The sequence below is a fragment of the Musca vetustissima genome, unplaced genomic scaffold (genome assembly GCF_032173495.1).
Source record: "Musca vetustissima isolate MV318-11 ecotype Yass unplaced genomic scaffold, APGP_CSIRO_Mvet_v1 utg34814, whole genome shotgun sequence".
Taxonomy (NCBI): domain Eukaryota; kingdom Metazoa; phylum Arthropoda; class Insecta; order Diptera; family Muscidae; genus Musca; species Musca vetustissima.
In genome coordinates, this window is record NW_026879866.1 from 174,727 (window position 1) to 198,504 (window position 23,778).

Genomic DNA, 23,778 nt, shown 5'->3' on the forward strand with positions numbered 1-23,778 from the left:
AGCTTAAAAGGCATATAAAAGCGAGCCTACTGATGGTTCACGCAGAAGGGGAAGGCCACGAATAAGACGAAAAGATCAAGTGGAAGATAACATTGCCGAATGGTCTTTCAAGTTGGAAAAACTGCGCAAAAGACCTACGTGCCTGGAAATCTTTTTTAAGCTCGGCTTATGCAACAAAAGTTCTGTCACAAGCCAGCTAAGTAAGTAAAAAACAACACTTCTGTTAATCCTTCAAAAAATATTTTTTTAAAACCTACGTTTCTGTTAGTCCTCCTCAACAAATTCTTTAAAAAATCTACGTTTCTGATAGTCCTTCTAAAAGTATTTATTTAAAAATCTACGCTTCCGATAGTACTTCGAAAAATAGTCCTTCGAAAAATATTTCTTTAAAAATCATCGCTTCTGATAGTTCTTCGAAAATTATTTCTTTAAAAATTTACGCTTTTGAAAATTATTTGCTTAAAAATCTAAACTCTGATAGTCCTTCGAAACAATTCTTATAAAATCTACACTTCTGATAGTCCTTCGAAAAATATTGTTATATATTTTTAAATCCAGTAAAAAACAGGAAATTTTCTTTGAAATATTTGTTTTTCTTTCACCAACCATTTTTTGTTTTCTTTATTAATTTCATGATTTTTTTTTCATTCGAGATTCATTAAAACTATTTATTTTAATCTATAAAAGCATGTCGTGGCACCATATAAGCCATATAGGGTTTCACTGATGATGTTACACCATCTAGAGGTTCATCATCCGGCAGTGGTCCGGGCAGAGCTTCAAAACGGAAATTCTGCAATACCGTTGTTATGAACATAAACATCGTTTGACGGCCCAAAATATCACCCATGCAACGATGGCGACCATAACCAAAGGGATTGTAGGCTTCGGGTACCTTCAAACAACCGTCAACGAGAAACCTTTCCGGATTAAAACGTTGTGGATTGGGAAAATGTACAGGATTCATTAGCATACCACGAAAACAGGCAATGACCATTGTATCCTTGGGTATTTCATAACCTGATAGGCGAGTATCTTTCAAAGCACGATGTGGTATACCAAATGTATTGCCCATAAACATGCGTACACCCTCCAGGACAATAGCTTCACAATATGGTAATTTAATGCGATCTTTCCATTCCGGTCGCCGTTCAAGACCCACAACTTCTTTAATTTCATTGTAGGCTTTTTCCTGTATTTCGGGATTACGAACCATATGAAGAAATGCAAAGCCCAGACTTTTATTTGTCGTTTCCGAACCGGCCAAAAACATATCCAAACACACTGCCAGTAATTGTTCCTCGGTGAACGATGGTCTACGATCGGGATTTTCCAATTCTCTTAAGTAACTATCCATTAGATCTCGTGGTATATCATAATTTTTAAATGTTTCCTTGTGGATCCGCACTTCTTTGCGTAGAAAATTATAAATACGTTCATGATTCTCGACAAAGGCATTGTAGCCGGAATAATTGGGTGCAATATAACGCATAAAGGGGAAATGGCTAAACATGGCCCCGACCATATCCACATGTTGAAATAATTCAAAAAACATTTGCAGCAAATCATTGATTTCTTCACTGTTGCGATCGTAACGTTTTCCCGACATCATGGACCACAAGTTGTTGAGGACATAGACTGTGAATAGGTTCACCATGGCGACTTTAGCCCTCTTTCCTCCCTGATCTCGTACAATATCCTTTAAATCTTCCAATAGATATTCAGCCTCCTGCTGGATGCCATGTATCATGCCACTGCGGGCAAAACCAAAATCTTTCAAGTGCCTGAGAATAAAACGTCTCTGTTCCACCCACAATTCTTCATCGGTGACAAGTATACCTTTTTTGGAATTAAAGGTACGCATACGATAAAATATACCATCCGGTTTGCCATCCAAATCTTCATTGGTCATCATTTCCTGTATCGTATCATTGTAGTAGGCAATCACCACTTTATCCTTGCCAATTTTCAGACCATATAGGCCATACGGATTTACATAGAGTCTGGAGAGTTCATCAATGACCTTACAGAACATGCCATGCTTGGCACGTAATTGGGAAATTTGTAGGGCACAGCCAACAATGGGATACCATTTAGGGCCGGGTGGAAAGCGTCGAGGTTTGCGTACATCCCATATAAGGAACAATAGGATCAGGATGGTGAAAAATGTAACGGCATAAAACATTGTGACCAAAGCGATTTATTTTGGCAATTTTTCTAGTAAATCACGTTAAGTTTTTTTTTTTTTTGAAGATTTATGATTCCAAATCACTTCCGTTTCCGGTCTTCAATTAATTGCCAAATACATTTTGTTCATTTCTGTTTTTTTCTTTGACACACTTCACTTTTCTTTTTTGTTTACCCGTTCAATTTGTTTTCGGTTTTTCTTTTTCACTCCGACTTGTTATTGCTTTAAGGTGTTTGCTCACTGAACTGAAGCGTTTTCTTCGGTTGCATCATAATTTATACCAGTGGTCAACTGAACCAGTCTTCCATTGCAAAATTGTGTCTCTAACAACGGTAATAGTTTTATTTATCAGGCTTCTGTTGTGCCTCTAATACACAGCTAGTTGAAGAGAAAGAGAGATCAGAGTGGCTGAATTTTCTTTTTTCACTTTCCACTGCAACATGACTATTACATAATTTCAGTCAGCACAATATTTGTGATGTTGAATTGCCCCCCAGTCATTAAATCTTCGTGCAAATGCGATAAAGGTATCGTGAGCAGGAAAATGGGTATTATTTAATATGATACGCTATGATATAAATGAAGATCTTCTTTAAAAAAATCTCCTGTTACAGTTCTGAAAGACCCTTAACATTTATAGATTTTTTTTCAAAAATTAACAGAAGCGCGGATTTTTGAACAATTATCTTTGAGAATGATTAACAGAAACCTGTTTTTGAAAAATATATTTTTCAAAGCTAACAGAAACGTACATTTTAAAAGAACTATTTTTTGAAGGACTTAAAGAAGAGTAGATTTAAAAGAAGTATTTTTGAGAAGGAATTAAAGAAACGAGGATTTTTTAAGAATTATTTTTCCAAGGACATAAAGAAGTGTAGATTTTTAAATAGAAGAAGGAGCGTATAATTTAAAAACATAATTTTCAAGGACTAACAGAAGCGTCGATTTTTCAAGGATTTAAAGAATTGTCAATTTTGAAAGAAGTATTTTTGAGATGGAAGCGTAGATCGTAAAAAAATAATTTTTAAGGACAAATAGAAGCGTAGATTTTGAAAGAAATAATTTTTAAGGACAAATAGTAGCGTAGATTTTGAAAGAAATAATTTTTAAGGACAAATAGAAGCGTAGATTTTGAAAGAAATATTTTTTTCACGGACTTAAAGAAAAATTACAAAATTTGTATTCTGGGGCGTATATATTTACTCCTGAAAAACATAGACCCGTGAAGTGATTACGTATTAAAATGTTAGCTAGTAACCCATTAACAGACTAGAGAGCGAAAATATAGCGCTGATCGCTTTGAAATTTTCCATGAGGATGCATGTATGGTCAAGGACAACTCCTATAATTTTCGGTGATGATCAGATAATAATATTGGGATGAAGTGGACCGAAAACTTAAATTTTTTTCGAGTCGATTTATAGGCCACAATTGAAAACCGAACATCACAATACAATCTGGACAAGTCATTAGAAAGGGCTGTATTGAATATTAGTAATATGGCCGACTAGAGGGCCAAGGAATGCAGATATCGCGAAATATTGCCGTAGACCTTGGGCAATATTTCGCGATATCGCGATATAGAATCACACAAAATTAGATTTTCGTCGAAGTTGTGTAGGGTATCATATGGTCGGCCCTGTCCGATTATACTGATCCAGTGAGCGGATCATATTATTTTTTTTTTTCATATTATTTTTAAGGAGTTACAGAAGCGTAGATTTTTTAGGAATTATTTTTCAATGACTTACGAAGGCATAGATTTTTAAAGATTTCTTTTTCAAGAACTAAAAGAATCGTAGATATTTGTTAAAGGATTTACAGTAGCATATATATATATATTTTTTTTTATACTAACAGAAGCGACGATTTATAAAGAAATGTTTTTTTCAAGGACTAGCAGAGGCATAGATTTTTACAGAAATATTTTTTGAGGCCTACCAGAAGCGTTGATTATTAAAGCCGATTAAGGAATTAGTTTTTATGAACCGACACAAGCGTAAATTTTTTTGACGACCCTTAAAAATATTATTGAAAAAATCCACGCTTTTCGATCTCATCGATCACATAAAAATATATTCTTTAAAAATTTAAGATTTATTGGTCTGATGGTTCACATAAAAATATATGCTCTAAAGACGTTTAGACTTATTGGTCTAATGGTCCATGAAAATGTATCCTTTAACAAATCCACGATTATTTTTTCTATAAAATAACACGCTTATCGAACTGATATTTTATGAAAATTTATTCTATAAAAAATCCACACGCTTAACGAACTGATGGTCCATGAAAATATATTCTTCAAAAAATCCTAGCTTATCGACCTGAAGGTCTATGAAAATATATTCATAAAAAATTCACGCTTATCGATCTGAGTAATATTCATCAAGTAAAAAAAACTTATCAATCTTTATGATGAATACTCTTTAAAAACTCCACGCTTTTCAATTTGGTCCATAAAAAATTTATTCCTAAAAACCCACGTTTGTCAATAAAAACATAGTTTTTATAAATCCAAAAAATCCCCTGCAAATCTGATGCTGTTGTTTTCCAACTATCTATCATTCAGCAACAACACATCTGTTATTTCTTGTGGAATTGGTTTCGATTTCCACATCATATAAAATCAAATGAAAAGCATGTCAAATTGTCTTGTATCTGAAATCGTGCCTTCCTAAATTGTGTGGAAAATAAAAAATCCCCCCAACAAGTGGGGAAGTGTTATAATACAAAAACTTACTTTTGTTTTTGTTATTTCGTTTGTTTTGATGCCAAACGAACATAAAATAAATATTCCAATGGCACATAGCTTGCAATTTACCGGACCTCAACATTGAAAAATTGACTAATTGAATGTTTGGAAACAGCTTGCTGCACACCTCCACCCTCCACAACAAACTATGAGCTCTCAACCTACATCCAGGATTTACTTGTTTTCCACTCGGCCAAGATGACCGGTTAACAATAGCATTGCAAACTATTATGTCATCTAAACAAAATAAAAGAAAACCCAAACAAACTTCAGAATAAACCGGTTATTGTCCGACCGAACATCTCCAATTGTAGTTGGCCCTCAACTACTACCGGAAAATGGGGGGAAAAAGAAATGAAAATATTTTTTTGGTGTCGATTTCATCGCCAAATTGTATGCACTCGTTTGTACAGTTCCTGTTTGGTCATGACCAAAGTGCGTATTGCTGCACGGACGGGACAATTCAAGTTGCCATTTCAATTGTTGTGTGATATCCATTTGAATAGAGAGGTTAGGAAATTTGGGGGAAAATTGTAAACGGATTTTGCAAAGAATGGATTTTCGAAACAGATTTTTAGAGGTTTATAAAATATTTTTTGTCAGGGCGATAGGATTTCATTTTTAGGGAAATTTTTCAATGAGTCATCAGGTCAATACACTTGGATTTTAAGGGATATTTTTTTTAAGAATTTGTTTTATGGAGCATCAGGTCGCTAAGCGTGGATTTTTTAAAGAATATGTTTTATGGAGCATCAGGTAGCTATGCGTGGATTTTGTAAGGAATATGTTTTATGGAACATCAGATCGATAAGAGTTTTTTAAGACTATTTTTCATTGAGAGATCGATAAGAGTTTTTTAAGACTATTTTTCATTGACAGATCGATAATCGCAGATTAGAGAATATTTCATCATGGACCCACAGATCTATCCGCGTGGATTTCTTTAAAAATATTTCCTTAGGGATAAGCTAGATTTATAATAATATGTTTTTATGGACCATCAGGATGATAAGCCTGGATATATAAAAAATATTTTTTCATGAGCCATTTAATCTATAAACGTGGACTTTTTTAAGAAATTTTCTCTGGACAAGCGTGGATATTTCAAGAATATTTCCTCGTGGGCTAACAGATCGATAAGTATGGATTTTTATGGGCTATCAAATTAAGAAGAGTAGTTTTTAAGAATAGTTTATCATGTATCCACACATCGATAGAATAAGATTTTATCATGGACCACCACACCGATAAGCGTGGATTTTTTAAAAAAATAATTTTTCATGAAGCATCAGATGAGTAAGCGTAGATTTTTAGAGAATATTTTCTTGAGGACTCACACGTAGATAACCACAAGCCAGCTAAGTAAGTAAGTAATCAGATTGAAAAGCCTAGATTTTTTAAGAAGATTTTCTTATGTATGGACCCACAGATCGATAAGCATGGATTTTCCATGAATGTTATTTCATGGACCATCAGATTGATAAGCGTAGATTTTTTTAAAATATTTTATCATGGATCATCAGATTGATAATCGTGGATTTTTAAGGAATTTTTTCTCATGGAACCTCAGATCGATAAGCGTAGATTTTCAAGAATATTTCTTCCTGGGCATTCAGATCGTTAAGCGTGGATTTTAAATGTATTTTTATTAAATTAATTTTTAAATAATATTTTCTCATTTTCTAAAGCATATTTTTTCATTGATCTACAGATCGATGACCGTGAATTTTTAAATGCATTTTTTTATTTTTGGAATTTCCTTATCCTATTTCTGGAGGCGCAAGCCCTGCTTTTGTAACTGGAATAGTAAATATCTAAGTAATATTTTGAACTAAACTGAAAAATAGCACCCTCGTATCTACAAGGAGAATTCCATGGCCTTACATTTATTGTGAATTCATGTCCATGTCGATTTTTTTTGGTAAACTTTCTTGCTTCCACTTTTATTTGAAGTTGTTGATACATTTGAGCAGGAGTTAAGCTTCATTTACAATTCAAACGTTTAAGTCAGCGGGTTGAATAAACGGTTTACGAGAGCATTCAAAATAAAAAAAAAAAATTTCTGGAACAAAATCTCTAGCTGGATAAGGCAATGGGTTTCAGGTGAGTCCAATATTTTTATTTATAAGTTTTAATTTTAATAAATTTTTCTTTACCACCCTAGACTTCTAATTTTAATGGCCATGGGCCTGGGAGCCATGTATATGTTACATTTATTGGCTCAGGATTGGGATAAGATACGACAACCTGTACCAGCAGCTGTATCACGATTATTAAGTGGAGCGAGTCGATCCTATTTATTACGTGGTAAACGTGACATACATGGTGATGCCATTGGACATCATCGCCATGTACGGCGTATTCCAGAGAAACATTTAGCCAGGAAAACAAATGCCACCGTTAATGTTATCGATTGGAAACGTATCCTTTCACGTGATCCCTTTGAATGTTTACAATCATTGGTGTGCCAACTTCTGTCGGGTGCTGAAAAAAATTCCGAAGAAGCGGTGTTGATATGTGATTTTCTCGAGGAGAATATAAGTGTGGCACCATCGAAAATCGGACGTGCCTTTAGTCGTGGTTTGGCTTATCGCGGCCGTACCGAACGTTGTTACGATGAATATCCTTTTTGTTGGTATTCCGCGAAGACTATGTTGAAAATGTTAAAATGGCTGGCTGAAACTGTGGAGAATGATACGTCTTAGTTAGATAACGATAAAAAATAGGTGTGGAAACCATAGGCTGCCTTATAAGTTTAATTTTATGTTTGCATTTAGTGCATAAAAAGTCATTTTATATATACTACGTATTTTTGTAATTTTAGTGGATAGACATTATTTTTTTAAATAAATTTATATTAAGTTAGACATAGCGATTGTGTGTATTTTTGAAGACCTATCAGAGCTGTAATCGAGAACATTTTTAATAATACTTGTATCATGGACCATCAGTTTGATAAGCGTGAAGTTTATAAATCATATTTTTTTGTGGATCATCAGATCGCTAAGTGTGGATTTTTTAAACAATATTATTCTCATTGGCTACCCGTTTGATAAACGTAGATATTTTAAGGACTATTTTTGCATGGGCCATCAGTTCGATGTAGATGTAGATATTTTAAGGAATATTTTTTTATGGACCATCAGTTCTATTAGCATAGATTTAAAGAATGGACCATTAGTTCGATAAGTGAAGATTTTTTAAAAAATATTCTTTGAAGACCCATACAGGATATAAACGTGGTTTTTTAAGAATATCTGTTCGTGGGCAATTAGTTCGATAAGCGAAGAAGTTTAAAGAAAGACTATTCTTTGAAGATCTATACAAAATATAAACGTGGATCATCCGTCCGATAAGCGTAAATCCTTACCAGCATCTGACCACCAGTCTTGAATAGTTCGGCTTGTAACCCATCGGCACCTGCTGCCTTATTATTCTTCAGCCGATTGATTGCTATTCTGACTTCATCTTGGCTAGGTGGTATACACTCTATACCGTCATCTATTATTGGTTCTGGGGTATCCTCGTCACCGCTACTATTTGATACCAGAAGTTTTTCAAAATGCTCCTTCCAGATCCTCAGCACGCTGTCTGTATCTGTCACCGGGTTTCCTTCTTCATCTCTACAGGAGGATGTGCCTGCATCAAAGCATTCGGTTTGGTGTTTTACCCGTTGGTACAATTTTCGGACTTCATTCTGACTCCTGTACATCTCGATTTGCTCACGCTCACGTTTTTCTTGTTCTTTCTTCTTTTCTTTACCTTTCTCCTCTCTCCTTTTCTCCCGATAGTTCTCCATCGCATTACGTGTTGCTACTGTCCGCAGTGTTGCCCTATACGCTGCGATTTTCACATCAGTAGCATTACGACACTCCTGATCGTACCACGGATTTCTTGGTGGTGGTTTTGGTACCCAAGTGTTGCTTTTGCAGCAGTTTGTAGGGAGTGAGTAATTCATTGCCACTGTGCTTCTATATTATTATCAGGACAAGGGGTGCTGTCGTCAAGCAGTTGGGTAAGTTGAGCGGAGTAGGCTTCTGCTATCTGTTGTGTTTGCAGCTTTTCGACGTCAAATTTTCGTGTTACATTAGATCGCACCTTTGCTGCTACATTAAGAATCGATATTCGCTCCTCGGATCGATCGGACGTCTAATACACTGGATGATTACCTTCCGTCTATCACAACATGATCGATTTGATTTATCGTATATCGAGATGCTTGAATCTGGTGCTGCTAACTACCATGTTTTTTGCTGCCGCGAAATCAATCAACCTCATGCCGTTGTCTGATGTTTCTTCATGGAGGCTGAATTTTCCGACGGTGGAGCCAAATATATTCTCCCTTATGATTTTTGCATTAAAATCTCCTAGCAGATTTTTAAGGTCATGGCCAGGGCAACGGTCATATTTTGTTTCTAGGCACTCATAAAATATATCTTTGGTCTACTCATCATTGCCTTCGGTCGGAACATGGGCGCAAATAAGACTGTTGTAGAAGAACTTCGCTTTTATACGGATTATAGCAATTCGCTGATCTACTGGAGTGAATCTGGAGATGAGGTCTTTTATTCTCTTGTTAACCATAAATCCGCAGCCAAATTCACGTCTCGTTTCATGACAGATATAATACAGGGCGTAATCATCTGATTTACTTACGCCTGTCCCTTTCCATCCTGTAAGGCAATAATATCGGCTTTGTACTTCTATTTGTAAACTTTGAAAAAATAATCTTTAAAAATCCACGCCTTTGTTAGTTTTTAAAAAATCTTTAAAAATCCACGCCTTTGTTAGTTTTTAAAAAAATCTTTAAAAATCCGCGCCTATTTTTAATTCTTGAAAAAAACATTCTTTAAAAATCCACGCCTATTTTTTATCCTTGAAAAAATATTCTTTAAAAACCAGTTCTTTCTTTAATCTTTGAAAATATAATCTTTAAAAATCCACGCCTATATTTAATCCTTGAAAAAATATTCTTTAAAAACCAGGTCTTTCTTTAATCTTTGAAAATGTAATCTTTAAAAATCCACGCCTTTTTTAATTCATGAAAAAATATTCCTTAAAAATCCACGCATTTGTTAGTCCTTGAAAAGAAACATTCTTTAAAAATAGATAGTTCTTTAAAAATTTTGTAGATATACAAAACATATTTCCCTAATTCCATAAAAATTCCAACAGTCCCTTTAGTCTTTTTTTTAACGAAACCCCCTAAAGTATACTTTACAAAATAATTAAGCAAATTATTATTATACAAAAAATTGTTTTTATTATTTTTTAATATATCTATGTTAGTTTAATATATGTATATAAATGTCAGTTTATGTTTATGAAATTAAACAATTAAAGCAATCATACATTTATTTAATTATTTTGTTTATTATTTTTGTTAAGGTGAATATGATTTATCGGTTATTTGCTTTGGTACCTTGTTGTTTTTTTATTATTATAAAGAATACAAGTCGCTAGCAAAGATAAGATGATGATATAGTAACTGTAATTAACAAAAAAGGAAATTGTATTTAATTTCTGCAGAGTAGAGGATTGGCATGCATATTGTGTTGTAGGAAAAAAATAGAGTATTCGTCATATAAAGGATAATGTAATTGTATAATAATTGGACTGAACGCCAGATCCGCCTTTATTTTCAATATATCCAAATACGATATGTTTTCATATATTTTTGTTATGGGGTATAGGGTAGGTTAGTTTGTTAGGAAAAAAATTATATTAAAATTTATAGTTTTTTTTTTGTAAGTTTTCATCATTTTGCTACGCTGCAACATTTCATTAAATATTTTACTAAGATTTACTATTTCTTTGTTTTTGTTTTTCCTGTGTTAATGTTATTTTTTATATTATTTAGAATTATTTGTTTTCTTTACTTTGGATTACAAGTCTCACTCTCAAATGCATACATTATAGGTAAATATTTTTGTTGTTGTTGTTATTGTTTATAATATAAAGTTTAGTAATAAGTTAAATGAAATGAAGATGTAGAAATATAAATATTCTCATTAAAAAAAATAATAATAATAATAACAAAAAATTAATTAAAAACCAGTGAGCGGAGCAGTATAGTCGGATGGCGCCGATCCTATGATACCCACGAAAGTCTAACTTTGTGTGGTTCTATATTCTAAATATGGGCAATATTTCGCGATATTTACACTCTCTTGGCCGACTAGAGGTCATCAAATATTACTAATATTCAGTACAGCTCTTCTAATTACTTGTCCAGATTCCCTTCACCGCGGGTTGTGTGGTGATGTTCGGCTTTCAATTTTGGCCTACATATCAACTCGAAAAAAAAAACACAAAAAATTAAGTTTTCGGTCCACTTCATCCCAATATTATCTGATCATCACCGATGATTATAGGCGTTGTCCTTGACCATACCTGCATCCTCATGGAAAATTTCAAAGCGATCAGCGCTATATTTTCGGCCTCTAGTGTGGTAATGGGTTACTAAATAATATCTAAATACGACCGATATTTATCAAACCAGCTATGGTTATTCTTTGGCCCAATCCCCTTCTTCATGTAAAAAATCGCGATGTTTGGGTCATAATCATAATAAAAACCGACAAAATTTAACTACTTGGTCCATTTCATCCCCTAAATATTACCCGATCTTTACCAAAACCATCCTTTATGCAAAATTTCGTGAAGATTGATCCATAACTGTGGCCTGAATCGTCTAAACTCAGCTAGTCCAGATATGACGATCGGTATACTTAAAGGTGGGTCTATTACCAATATTTCGCGGCGTTACAAACTCTTGGGGCTGCTCAAAGCTGCCCCAAGAGTTTGACAACACAGTTGTGTAGGGTATAATTAATTTTTGAGTTTTTGCCTGTAAGGGCGATGTTCAGATCAAATCTGCTTTGAGTGGAGACAAATATCGAATTTTGATAGATTTAAATTTAATTCCTAAATTTGACTTTGTAAAAACTTCGATATATATATATATATATATATATATATATATATATCCTGTTTTTATTGAAGGAATATTTTTTCAACACAGGCGTGGATTTGTAAAAGGAATATTTTTTCAAGAATTAAAGCAGGTCTGGATATATATTTTTCACAATATAGAAATGGAACCATCCTACGGATTGACTATTTAAGAAATTCTCGAAGGAACAGATTTTTCCTCATACCGGTTTGTATGACATATCTGCCTCAATGCACATAAGTGAAATCACTGCATAAAAATGGGACAATGTTAAATTTTCTGCAATACGCGATCGACACAAAATATATAAGAATGAAGAAGAAGGGCTATTGGTTTTAACCCCTATTTTATTGCCTTAAAAACAACCGACCTTGCGTGTAGTCCTTATAAAGTCGATTTATGCATGTCCGTCCGTGCGTCCGACTGTCCGTCTGTTGGTATTAAATTGTAATCGAAAGTACAGGTCGAATTTATAATCAGATTTGAATGAAATTTGGCACAACTCATTTATTTGGCCCAAGGACGAACCGATTTTAGGTAAATGGTGCGCCAAACTCCCAATATTTGTCCGATTGAGACAAAATTGTGCATAGAGTATTGAATTAGGCCCAGATGATATGCGAAGTTTTGTTGGAATCGTATCAGATTTAGATATAGCTCCCATAAATAGTTTCGCATCATTTTATGTAAATGATGCACCAAAGAGTAAAATTTAGGCCGACTGAAACAAAATTTTGCACAGAGTACTGAATTAGGTCTGGATTGATACATGCCAAGTTTTGTTGAAATTGGTTCAGATTTAGATATAGCTCCCATATATAGCTTCGTCCGATTTTTTTTGTGCACCAATATTGGTACGGTGGAGACAAAATTTAGCACAGAGTACTGAAATAGGTCCAAATTTATGTAAGCGACGTTTTGTCCTATACCTATAGTTTGATATTTTTGACTTTCATTAATAAAAAATTAACATCAAAAATTTACTCATATAAAAAAAAGTTCCAAATGATTTTTGGTTTTTTTCATGTAAACCTTATGGTGGGGGTTATACAAAATTCATTTCGACCGAACTTAACGAAGTTTTTTACTTTAAGCAGATATGGAATTTCAACAGATTCGGAATTTTTCTCTGAACAAGAAGGTGTGTATCCTCTTGATGGGGCCTCCAAAAATATTTGGAGGTTTGCAAACGGAACGACACATTTAGTATTTATAAAGTGTAGAGTTTAAAAATAAATACACATACATTGAGTTAGTCGGACTGGGTTTAACATTTTCCTGCGAGTTTGTTCGGAATATAACACTGACCGCAATAGTAGGACATAAAAGCACGTAGGAAGACTATTTTGTTTCAATTTATGATTTAGTTAATCTCGATAATCTTTTTTTATATTAATCTGTTTTTTTTTTCAAATGAGCAAAAACAAAAAAAAAATATATATATATATATATATCTTATAAAAACAATAATAAAAGTTAAAAATATAAGAATTGTAAAGTTTTTTTCTTTATACAATGTCATAAATTGTTTGCATATTTTTCTCTAAATTATGTTCATTTAATGTTCAACAATTAAAGCACATTTACTGTTACTATTCATCAGTTTTTTTATCAGTATTTCTTTTTGTATCAATTTCAATAATTTTTTTTTTCGGTTCTAACATTTAACAGTTGCATTTAATTTTACTTTTCAATAGTTTTTTTTAGTTATTGTGTGTTATTAATTGTATTTGCTATTTTTATTACCTTTTCTTTGTATATTTTTTTCTATTTATTATTTTTTTTTGTCTCCATAATTTATTGGTCCATTTTAGAAATGATGAAAAAGAACGTAAATAATATCCTACCATATTTATTATTGATTTTAAATATTTATTATACAATTGACCCTAACAATGCGCAATAGTGGAAGCTTAAAAGTTTTTCAATTTAAATTAAAAAAATATTTCTTATTGCAATTTTTTTAAAAATATATATAAAAATTAAAAAAAATATATAAAATGGGGGCAGGTCACAGTAGCTCTGTAAATCTACACGAAGTTGTGATGTTTATCGCAAAGTCTATGTAATACAAACAATGTTTGTTAGCTGCCTTCTTTGCCATATAATTGAATTTAATAACGCAAATACCTTGTATATACGAGGGCAGTTCGGAAAGTTCTTAGCCTGACACAAAAAGTGCGTTATGAACAGAAAAAAGTTAAGTTTTGGAAACTTCCATATCTGTTATGAACACATGTTATATTTTCTTTCGATCTGGCTCTTCTTCATAAAGAAACAGGTGTTCAAAAAAGACGCGTCGGCTTGTATTTCTTCCATGTTAGGCGAAGAAGAGGTTAGTATTTGTTATTCTTTTGCCCCATATGAATTACTGCTTGGTAGTGTGTCTGGAACTATAGATCGGACTCTCTTGAAATTCAGGCGCATTGTAAATGGTATTTGTTGTTTCGTTTATGGAATTAAAAAAAATATTACCACATATCAGGCTATGTTGAGAATTTTTTTTAGAGTTGATTTTGAGAAATTTGAAAAAATATTTCTCATTCAATATGCTCTTTTTTATAAAATTGTAAAATTTGGAGTACTTCATCTACTATCGAATATTTTTACATTTAATTGTCTTCAAGATATCAAGATACTCAGATATATAAACCCAGAATATACAATTCTGTGTTTGAGAAATAATTTTCAATTCGTGTTACTCGAATCTGAAACTACTTGCCACTTGAACTGAGAGTATTTTTATATCCTTCATCACAATCTGGTACGTCTTTGTGCATATGTTTGTAACAGGTTAACGGAAATGTGATAGACCAATAGTTCCTTTTGAGAATATGCATAGAATAACTTTCTGAGTCGATTAATGCATGTCCGTCCATCCATCTGTTGATGTTAAATTGGAAACAAAGTACGGGTCCCATTTGTTATCCGAATTGGATGAAATTTGACACAGGTCATTCATTTGGCTCAATGACTATAGATAGATATAGTTCTAATATATATTTTCGTCCGATTTTAGGTAAATAGTGCACCAAAGTCCCAATATATCTTTCGATTTGCACGAAATTTGGCATATCAAAATTTTGTGGAAATCGAAAGCTATATCAGGACTTTTGTGCAACATTCACATTAAGTCGGATGAAAATATATATGGGAGCTATATCTAAATCTGAACCGATTTTCACCAATTTTAAAAGAGTTCGTCCTTGGGCCAAATAAGTGAGTTGTGCCAAAATTTCATCCAAATCAGACCATAAATGCGACCTGTACCTTGTTTACAATTTAACATGGAAAGACAGACGGACGGACATTCATAAATGGACTTAGAAAGTGATTCTATGCTTATTCTCAAAAGGAACCATGTGTCTATTTCGTTTCTTTTTGCCTGTTACAAACATATGCACAAAGACTGTACCACAGTGTGTGGTGAAGGGTATAAATACGCAATGTATTGTGAAATACTATCCGGATTATCGAGATTTCACTTAATCTTCTGTTTTGGCATTTAAATACACATTTGAAAGAGTATTAATTTTTAAAAAATAATACTAACCAGAATTAAGAATTTGTCTTTCTTATCTACATATATATAAAAAGTAAATTCATTTTCGAAATATATATATTTTTCTTCCTTTATTGCACACTATATAAATGTTGTTATTGGTCACTTTAGTTAGTTGATTCAATAATCTATGCGAAAACAAAAAATTATTATTTAACAACAATAAAAAATGTATTTCGGGGGATTTTTTTTTTCAAAATTAAATTTCCAAATAACATAATGATATTAAATCAAACACAAAAAAAAAGGGGGAAAAATTAAAATTAAAATAAAAAAATTAAAAAAATATATATATTATATAAGTGGGGGAAAAACATATAAAAAAAATATACACCTACATATATTCAATACAATATGTATTTAATAATTTTAATTTTCTTCTCCTGCTTCGTCTTCTTTTTCTTCTACATAAAAATAACATCATTGTAGGTTTTTTTATGTTGTGAGTGATGTTTTTTTCTTCTCCTACTGAATGCTACAAAACTTTTTTTAAAAAAATTCCCTAATATGTTTGTTGTTTTCATGTTGTTGTTGTTACTAATGCTATAATTGTTTTTGTATGTAATTATTTAATGATATTTCTTTTAATTTTCTCGTGTTTTTTTTTCTTCTATTTTCATTGTAACAAAAAATGTAGTAGATTTACAAAAAGGATTTGATTTTCTTCTTCTTTTTCTTTTTTACTTTAAAACAGTACAAAAAAGGTTTTATTATTAATAATGCAACGAATTTGAAACATATGTATCGTTTTCCTTCTTCATTAATGTATGTAATTTTTGTTTTTATTAGTTTTTTTATAATGCTGTTTGAGAATTTTTTAATTTGTTGGTTTGTAGAAAAAAAACACTATCCAATAATTCTCCTCCTCCTGATCCCTCTCAATGTTTTCCATTGTAACTTAAACTAGGCAACTGGCTGGCACAACAACATGCCACCACATACAGAATACCAAAGAAGAAATTCAATTTTGCCGTCTGTCTTGGCACATTATTCATTGTCTGTTCGTTGCGGAATTGTTTTTCAATACGGAACGCCTGCGGCACCGTTATCAAAGGCAACAGAAACCATACCGAATATTTCATAGCATAAACGACAAATACACTATACGGTGTAAACAATAGCAAAGCATATAGGACATGGGAGGCAGTGCGTCCAATTAGTATGGCCAATGTTACGATACCGGCTTTACGATCATTTTCCACATCACGTGTATTGTTACTGTGCAGAATCGCCTCGGTGTTGAGGGCCAACGGTATGGCATAGTAGATGGTAGTCCAGTCGACATGACCAGTCTGTGACATGAATGCAAATAGCACTGAGATGGGACCGAACCATATCAGTATTACCAAATCGCCGAGGGCAATGTACTTGAAACCAATACCACCGGTATAGAGGAAACTTGACGAGAGGCCACCAAAGTATATTAGGGCTAAATGTTCCATTTTGGCTGGACTCAATATGGCCAGGCAAATGAAGCCCACACAACCAGCCATATATAATATAGCACCCAGAGAAACAACCTGAAAGAAGAAGAAAAAAAATTATTAGTTATAAAATATAAAATAAATATCTAAATCTGAACCGATATCCACGAAACTTAACATACATCATTCTAGACTTAATTTAGTGCGCTATACCAAATTTCGTACAAAAAGGAAGATATATAGGGACTTTGGTGCACCATTTACCTTAAATCGGAGGAAATTATATAAGAGAACTATATATTATCTGAACCAATTTTTCCCAATTGCATCTATTCTCACAACATGACTAGCCAACTTAATCGCTGCAGCTCGATACGTCTGACTATGTAGATGTTCGAGAATAGATCGTACAACTCATGGTTCATTCGACGGCGTTATTCACTCACAAAAATCGGTCCATACATCTTTCGGAACATTTTTCTCTTAAACACTCCAAGAGCTGTCTCATCGACTTGTGCAAGTACTGCTTCTGATCCGTGCACCAGCACGGGGGTAGTGTCTTGTAGAGTGTGAGTTTGGTCTGGCGAGAGGTGGCCTTGTTTCTGACGTGCTTACATAGACCATAGTAGCATGTGTTGGCCAACACTATTCTGTATTAATTTTACAGGAATGCCGGACACAGACATAGCTTTAAGTATCTCTGAACGGATAGGGCTGTCGAATGCGGCTTTATAGTCGAGTAATATGTGGTATGTGTCGAAGTGATTTTCCTGGGTCTTTTCCAGGATTTGGCGCAGTGTGGAAATCTGGTGGTCATTGGTGAATTTGCCAGGTCTGAAGCCGCTTTGGTATGGTCCAATAATGTCATTGACCATTGACTATTTGATACCACAGAGCTTTTCAAAATGCTCCCTCCAGATCCTCAACTCGTTGGTAAAATTTCCGGACTTTATTCGCACTCCTGTACATCTCGATTTGTTCACTCTCATGTTTTTCTTGTTCTTTCTTCGTTTTTCTGAAAACACGTTTTTCTCCTCTCTCCTTTTCTCCCGATAATTATACATCACATTACGTGTTGCTACTTTTTGCAGGGTGGCTCTATACGCTTTGTTTTTCACATTAGTAGCATAACGACACTGCTTATCTTACCAAGGGTTTCTTGATGGTGGTTTTCGGTACCCAAGTATTCCTGCTACATTTAGACAGGTGCGTACCTTAGCTGCCACATGGTAATGGTCCGAAATGATATTCGCTACTCGAATCGATCGAACGTCTCAATCACTGGATGAATGCCTTCCGTCTATTACAGCATGAACAATTTGATTTCTCGTTGCTTGATCCAGGTGGCTTTGTATAAATCGATATGCTAGAATTATCATCTGATTTACTTACGCCAGTCCCTTTCCATCGCATTTCCTGTAAGGCAATAATATCGACTATGTACAGCCTAATATTTTAAGCATACCTTCGATTTGTGAGAGATGGGGCTTTTCTTTCCACCACAATGGAATCCTAAACCAAACATAGATGTTTCTTCACCGGAGTCATCCGATAATGTACTATTCATAATCAGAGAACAATTGTGTTTCGATTTATCAGCGTAAGTCTACTGAAATCCTGACAGAGCTCACAATATTTTAAGATGGAGATTTGAAATGTTAGACCCTAGTATATTTACGAAATGGAATATATTGATTCACTATTGGAAGTCTTCCATATAATGATGTCGCCCCCTTTTTTGGTATTTTGAAACTCTTCATAAAACAAAATATTTAATATAGGCTCATTTTGGCTCAGTAATCAGATGGATCAAAAATCTCCATTTTCGAACATGGTCATGGTTTGGAAGATATATGAAATCGAATCCTTTCCTTGAGCCTATCGTGCCTACCAGGTCTGCAAGACTCTCGGACGTATATTGTCCGTAACGGAATTTGGTACAAAGACACTTGTGCCTAAAACTATTTAATCATAACGAGGAGCACATATTCACCGCATTAGCCTGAAATCTGAGGCTATACAAAAAATGTTTAAATTTTTCTTCATTTGGAATTTTTTCAATGCATCCATTATCGACCTGATTTGTTTTCTTTGATACATATATAAAGGTGTGTGAGTGTGTGCAATATATTTCCAATTAAAACAATTCAAGGAAAAATTCCAACTAAAAATACCTGTAAACACAAACAACACGATCGACATAAATAAAACACAACACATTAGCCAAAGAAATTACCTCATCTTTTGTTAGAATGTGATCCACCAGGGTACGATCATCAGCCTTTTGTTTATCAATTCCTTTGATAAAATCAAAATATGTATTAACCACATTACCGGCACAATGGACCGTGACAACGGTGAAAATGGTCAGGAACAACGTGATAAAGGAGAAATCCGCCGACCACTGGGAACGAAAGGCTAATGCTGAACCCAATAGGGTGGGTACCAAACTGGCCGACAATGACCAGGGTCGTAGGGCTAGTAGATAGGTTTTTAGTTTCATAAATGTGCCGGTGGTTGAGAGATGGTGGTTTGTTGTAGCTTTTGTAGTCCTGCTGCTCGTAGATGATAGATTTGTCGTTGATTTGGCATGATGGTGATGATTCTGTTGATTGTTGTGATTGGCGATTTTGCCATTTGCAGTTGCCGAAGTTGTTTCTGCTGCTGGTGATGTTGCACCACCATTATTTTGCGCCCGTTTCCGCAGTAGACTTTCAGTTGCCGTTTCCTGGTCCATTGGGATGTGAAGTTTTTGTTGTTAGCTGTTGTAAAGAAGAGGAGTAGTGAAATAAAATTGTGGAAATAAATTGTTCGCTTACCTGTTGCTGTTGTTGAATATTAGCCCACTCAATTCGTACTAATTATCTTTCCAGTACGATTTGTTTATATTCGAAATTGAATAACCCACAATCTTGGCTGTTCCTTGTGAGTGCTCTTGTTCTTCTGGCTCTGCGTTAGATATGTATCTCTCGCTCTGTGTGTTATCCCAAAACAAAATCTATATATTTAAATAATTCGAAATGTGTGTTGATTGTTGTTGTTTTTGTGTATTTTTGTTGCTTGCTTGCGCTTGAGTATTGTGTGTTTACTTTATAATGAAATATGCTGATGAATGCCACACGCGCCACACAACACACAGACAGCCTCTTAGAATTGGTGTTGTTTTGTTGTATTACCAACAGCCAGCTAGCCTGCAGTCAGTCGATCAGTTTGTTTGGTGTCTGTCAGCCAGCCAGCCTGTCAGCAGTGTACCTTATTGTTGCTGATCTTTCTAACACACCAACAAATCACTACCAAAGCAAATTAATGAGTGAATATCAATAACAATTGTTTATTTCCGCCTCAATTTCATCAATATTCTCCGAACACCATATTGTTCAACAGTACAGTGTCACTTTGTCGTCTTCTTCCAGGCAGGCTCTTTCTTGTTTTCTTTTTGTGAGTGAGATGTGCCTGTCGCCTCCTTTCCTTTTTGTGTTCTACTTTGACGTGTTGTGTATTGTTGTTGTTTAGCCGTAGCAGCAGCAGCCAATATGCAGGAATCTTCGTGTTGTAACTGGTTTCGACTACTCCAAGTTGTACATTTGTTTACATTTAACCAATTGCTCTCCTTTTCACAATTTCTTTTTATTATCGTTATTCTATCCGTTCTCTACTACATTTGAATATTTTTTATTTTATATTTTTTTGATTTGTTAAGATTTTTAAAGAGTTTCCCTATAGAAATTTTCACTTATTTCTTCGATGTTGCGGCTACTTGCTCTCTCTTTTCTTTTTTGGCCTACTCTCCTCATATGTAACGTCACATCAAGTGTCATTTATGCTGCCAACTCTCACAGGAGATGAGACTACTAGGTAGGTTCACATGTTATGATTTGTTGTCATCTATGAATGCATGATGGCTGCCGTAATAGTGCTGTGTGGCAATTGTCAAAAATGATGAGAGCAGAGGGTTTATGAGATGTAAATGACCAGAAAGAGAGGAAAAATGTAAAACAATTTAAATACATAATATAATTAAATAACCAATTCAATTAATAATAGAGAATACAAATGACAAGGGTGCTCTCTTTGGTGTTTTTTTTAATAAAAACACTTATAATGTTTGTATTTGTGTGAGTTAAACAAAGAAGATGCTAACATGTGAGCGACCATATGCAACCGAGCGTTACAGTGTTAATTAGTGGCGTACGTAACGTGACGCATTTTAGTGTTACGTTGTAACGTAGTGCAATAGAGAATGGTGGCGTATGGAATAATGCGTAGTCGGCGACAGTTATAAAAAGCTGATTGATTTAATAGAAGCAATCTATCAGTTATTGTTTTTATAAATTAAATCCATATTAGACCTTCCAATGGATATAGTAAGAATGAGATTTACACTAAGGAAAAAGAGTAAAGGGAAAAATAATAAAAATAATTATTCAAAACACGATATTTTTATACCCTTCACCACACTGTCCTACAGGGTATTATGTCTTTGTGCATATGTTTGTAACAGGCAAAAGAAAACGAGATAGAATCATGGTTCCTTTTGAGAATATGCATAGAATCACTTTTTAAGTCGATTTATGCATGTCCTTCCGTCCACCCGTCCGTCTGTTTGTCTGTCTACGTTAAATTATAAACAAAGTACAGGTCGCATTTATGATCCGAATTGAATGAAATTTGGCACAGCTCATTTGTTTGGCCCTAGGACGAACCCTATTGAAATTGGGAAAAAATCGGTTCAAATTTAGATATAGCTCCCATATATTCGTCCGATTTAATGTAAATGGTGTACCAATGCCCCTATATATCTTCCGATTAGCACGCAATTTCGTATAGCGTACTGAATTGAGTCTAGAATGATGTGTGTAAAATTTCTTGAAAATCGGTTCAGATTTAGATATAGCTCCCATATATATCTTCCTTCGATTTAAGGTAAATGGTGAACCAAAGTCCCTAAATATCTTTCGATTTGCAGGAAATTTGACACAGCGTATTGAATTAAGTCTGGAATGATGAGTGTTAAGTTTTGTGAAAATCGGTTCAAATTTAGATATAGCTCCAATATATAATTTCGAACGATTTAAGCTAGATGTTGCACCAAAGTCCCTATATACCTTCGATTTGTACGAAATTTGGCATACCGTATTGAATTAAGTCTAGAATGATGTGTATTAAGTTTCCTGAAAATCGGTCTAGATTTATATATATATATATATCTCATATATATTTTCGTCCGATTTAAAGTAAATGGTGAACCAAAGTCCCTATATACCTTTCGATTTGCACGAAATTTGACACAGCGTACTAAATGATGTGTGTTAAGTTTTGTGAAAATCGGTTCAGATTTAGATATAGCTCCCATATATATTGTTGTCCGATTTTAGGTAAATGGTGCGTTAAAGTTTCTATATATCTTTCGATTTGTATGAAATTTTGCATAGTGTATTGAACTAAGTCTAGAATGATGTGTGTTAAGTTTCGTGAAAATCGGTTAAGATTTAGATATAGCTCCCATATATATATTCGCCCAATTTTAGGTAAATACTCCACTAAAGTCGCTGGAAATCTTTTGATTTACACGAATTTTGGCATAGCGTACTGAATTAAGACTAGAATGATGTGTGCAAATTTTCATGGAAATCGGTTCAGATTCTTATATATCTTTCGTTCAATTTCATACGTTTGTTAGGCTCAGTCCGACTTTACAACTTTCCTTACTGGTTTTTCATTAAAAAATCCACCAAACATTTTTTTTTTCAATAAAAAATACCCTTTTCACCTTTTCATTTATTTTAATCCTTTATTGAATCAACATTACGTCAATTTCTCCTCCTCGCACACTCATTCTTTGCTGATTAACCACATTAATTACATTTCGAATCCAATCAAACAGGGTAGTGCCTTTTTTACCAATTTCCGCATAACCACAGTTGGTTTGTTGGTTGGCTGGTTAAGTAGTAGAGAGTCACTTTAACGAAGAGAAGTGATGAGAAGAAGACGAACGACCAAACCTTATTTAAAAAATCGAACCGAACGAAATCTGTATAAATATTTAATGGTGTTCTTTGTAATCAATTTGTTGCCAAACATTCCAGAGTAAAATTTGTTGATGTCCTTCCCCCCATCCATCCACCCACCCACATATTTAATGGTCATTTGACCTCGATCAACGACGAAAAAAATTGAACGAATGAACGAACTGAAAAAATTGCAAGCAAACGATAAAAATCACTGTCGAGTTTTTATGGCTTCATTGGAAAGTCAGCCAACCATTTAGTGACAGAGGCAAAAAGCCAGCCAGCCAACCAGCCATCGTGTTAGCCAAGTGTAGATGGATGCTGCCATGTCCTCTTTGCCAAAAAAAGAAAGAAGAAAAAAAAATAGTAATGAAAGTAGTAAAGTTGGACTGGACCGACTATATGATACCCTTCACCACTTTGGGAATATTCTATATAGTCTCCTAACAGATGTCGCCTAAAATCGGACGAAAATATATATGGAAGCTATATTTAAAGCTGAACAGATTTTCACGAAGAATAAATTTGGTGCAAATCTAAAGATATATAGGGACTTTGGTGCACCATTTACACTAAATCGGTCGAAAAAATATATGGGAGCTATATCTAAATCTGAACCGATTTTCACGAAACTTACCACACATCATTCTAGGCTTAATTCAGTGTGCTATGCGAAGTGTCGTCCAAATCTAAAGATATATAGGGACTTTGGTGCACCATTTACACTAAATCGGTCGAAAAAATATATGGGAGCTATATATAAATCTGAACCAATTTTTACGAAACTTACCACACATCATTCTAGACTCCATTCAGTATGATGTGTCAAATTTCGTGTAAATCGAAAGATATATAGGGATTTTGGTGCACAATTTTCCTTAAATCG

At 34.0% G+C, this 23,778-nt stretch overlaps 3 protein-coding genes across 3 annotated transcripts; 1 reads left to right on the top strand and 2 right to left on the bottom strand.

The window, feature by feature from the left end:
- Positions 1-673: 673 nt before the first annotated feature.
- On the bottom strand, positions 674-2,194 carry LOC133325025 (probable cytochrome P450 303a1). Its single transcript, XM_061533852.1, has one exon. It carries the CDS (start codon positions 2,183-2,185, stop codon positions 674-676), a length of 1,512 nt encoding a protein of 503 aa, XP_061389836.1. The 5' UTR covers positions 2,186-2,194.
- Positions 2,195-7,035: 4,841 nt separating this feature from the next.
- LOC133325026 (uncharacterized) lies at positions 7,036-7,648 on the top strand. Its single transcript, XM_061533853.1, has 2 exons — positions 7,036-7,046; positions 7,108-7,648. Exons 1-2 carry the CDS (start codon positions 7,036-7,038, stop codon positions 7,646-7,648), a joined length of 552 nt encoding a protein of 183 aa, XP_061389837.1.
- Positions 7,649-16,338: 8,690 nt separating this feature from the next.
- Positions 16,339-19,621, bottom strand: LOC133325027 (ubiA prenyltransferase domain-containing protein 1 homolog). The gene is made up of 2 exons (XM_061533854.1): positions 19,121-19,621; positions 16,339-16,980 (listed from the first exon to the last, which is right to left on the bottom strand). Exons 1-2 carry the CDS (start codon positions 19,619-19,621, stop codon positions 16,339-16,341), a joined length of 1,143 nt encoding a protein of 380 aa, XP_061389838.1.
- Between the last annotated feature and the right edge of the window lie 4,157 nt (positions 19,622-23,778).

What these genes read in the sequence shown, in the direction of transcription:
- LOC133325025 (XM_061533852.1), bottom strand. Translation starts at nt 2,185, where the DNA reads ATGTTTTATGCCGTTACATTTTTCACCATCCTGATCCTATTGTTCCTT.
- LOC133325027 (XM_061533854.1), bottom strand. Translation starts at nt 19,621, where the DNA reads ATGGACCAGGAAACGGCAACTGAAAGTCTACTGCGGAAACGGGCGCAA. An exon ending in ACATTCTAACAAAAGATGAG is followed by an intron (nt 16,981 to 19,120) that starts GTAATTTCTTTG and finishes TTCTTCTTTCAG; the next exon opens with GTTGTTTCTCTGGGTGCTAT.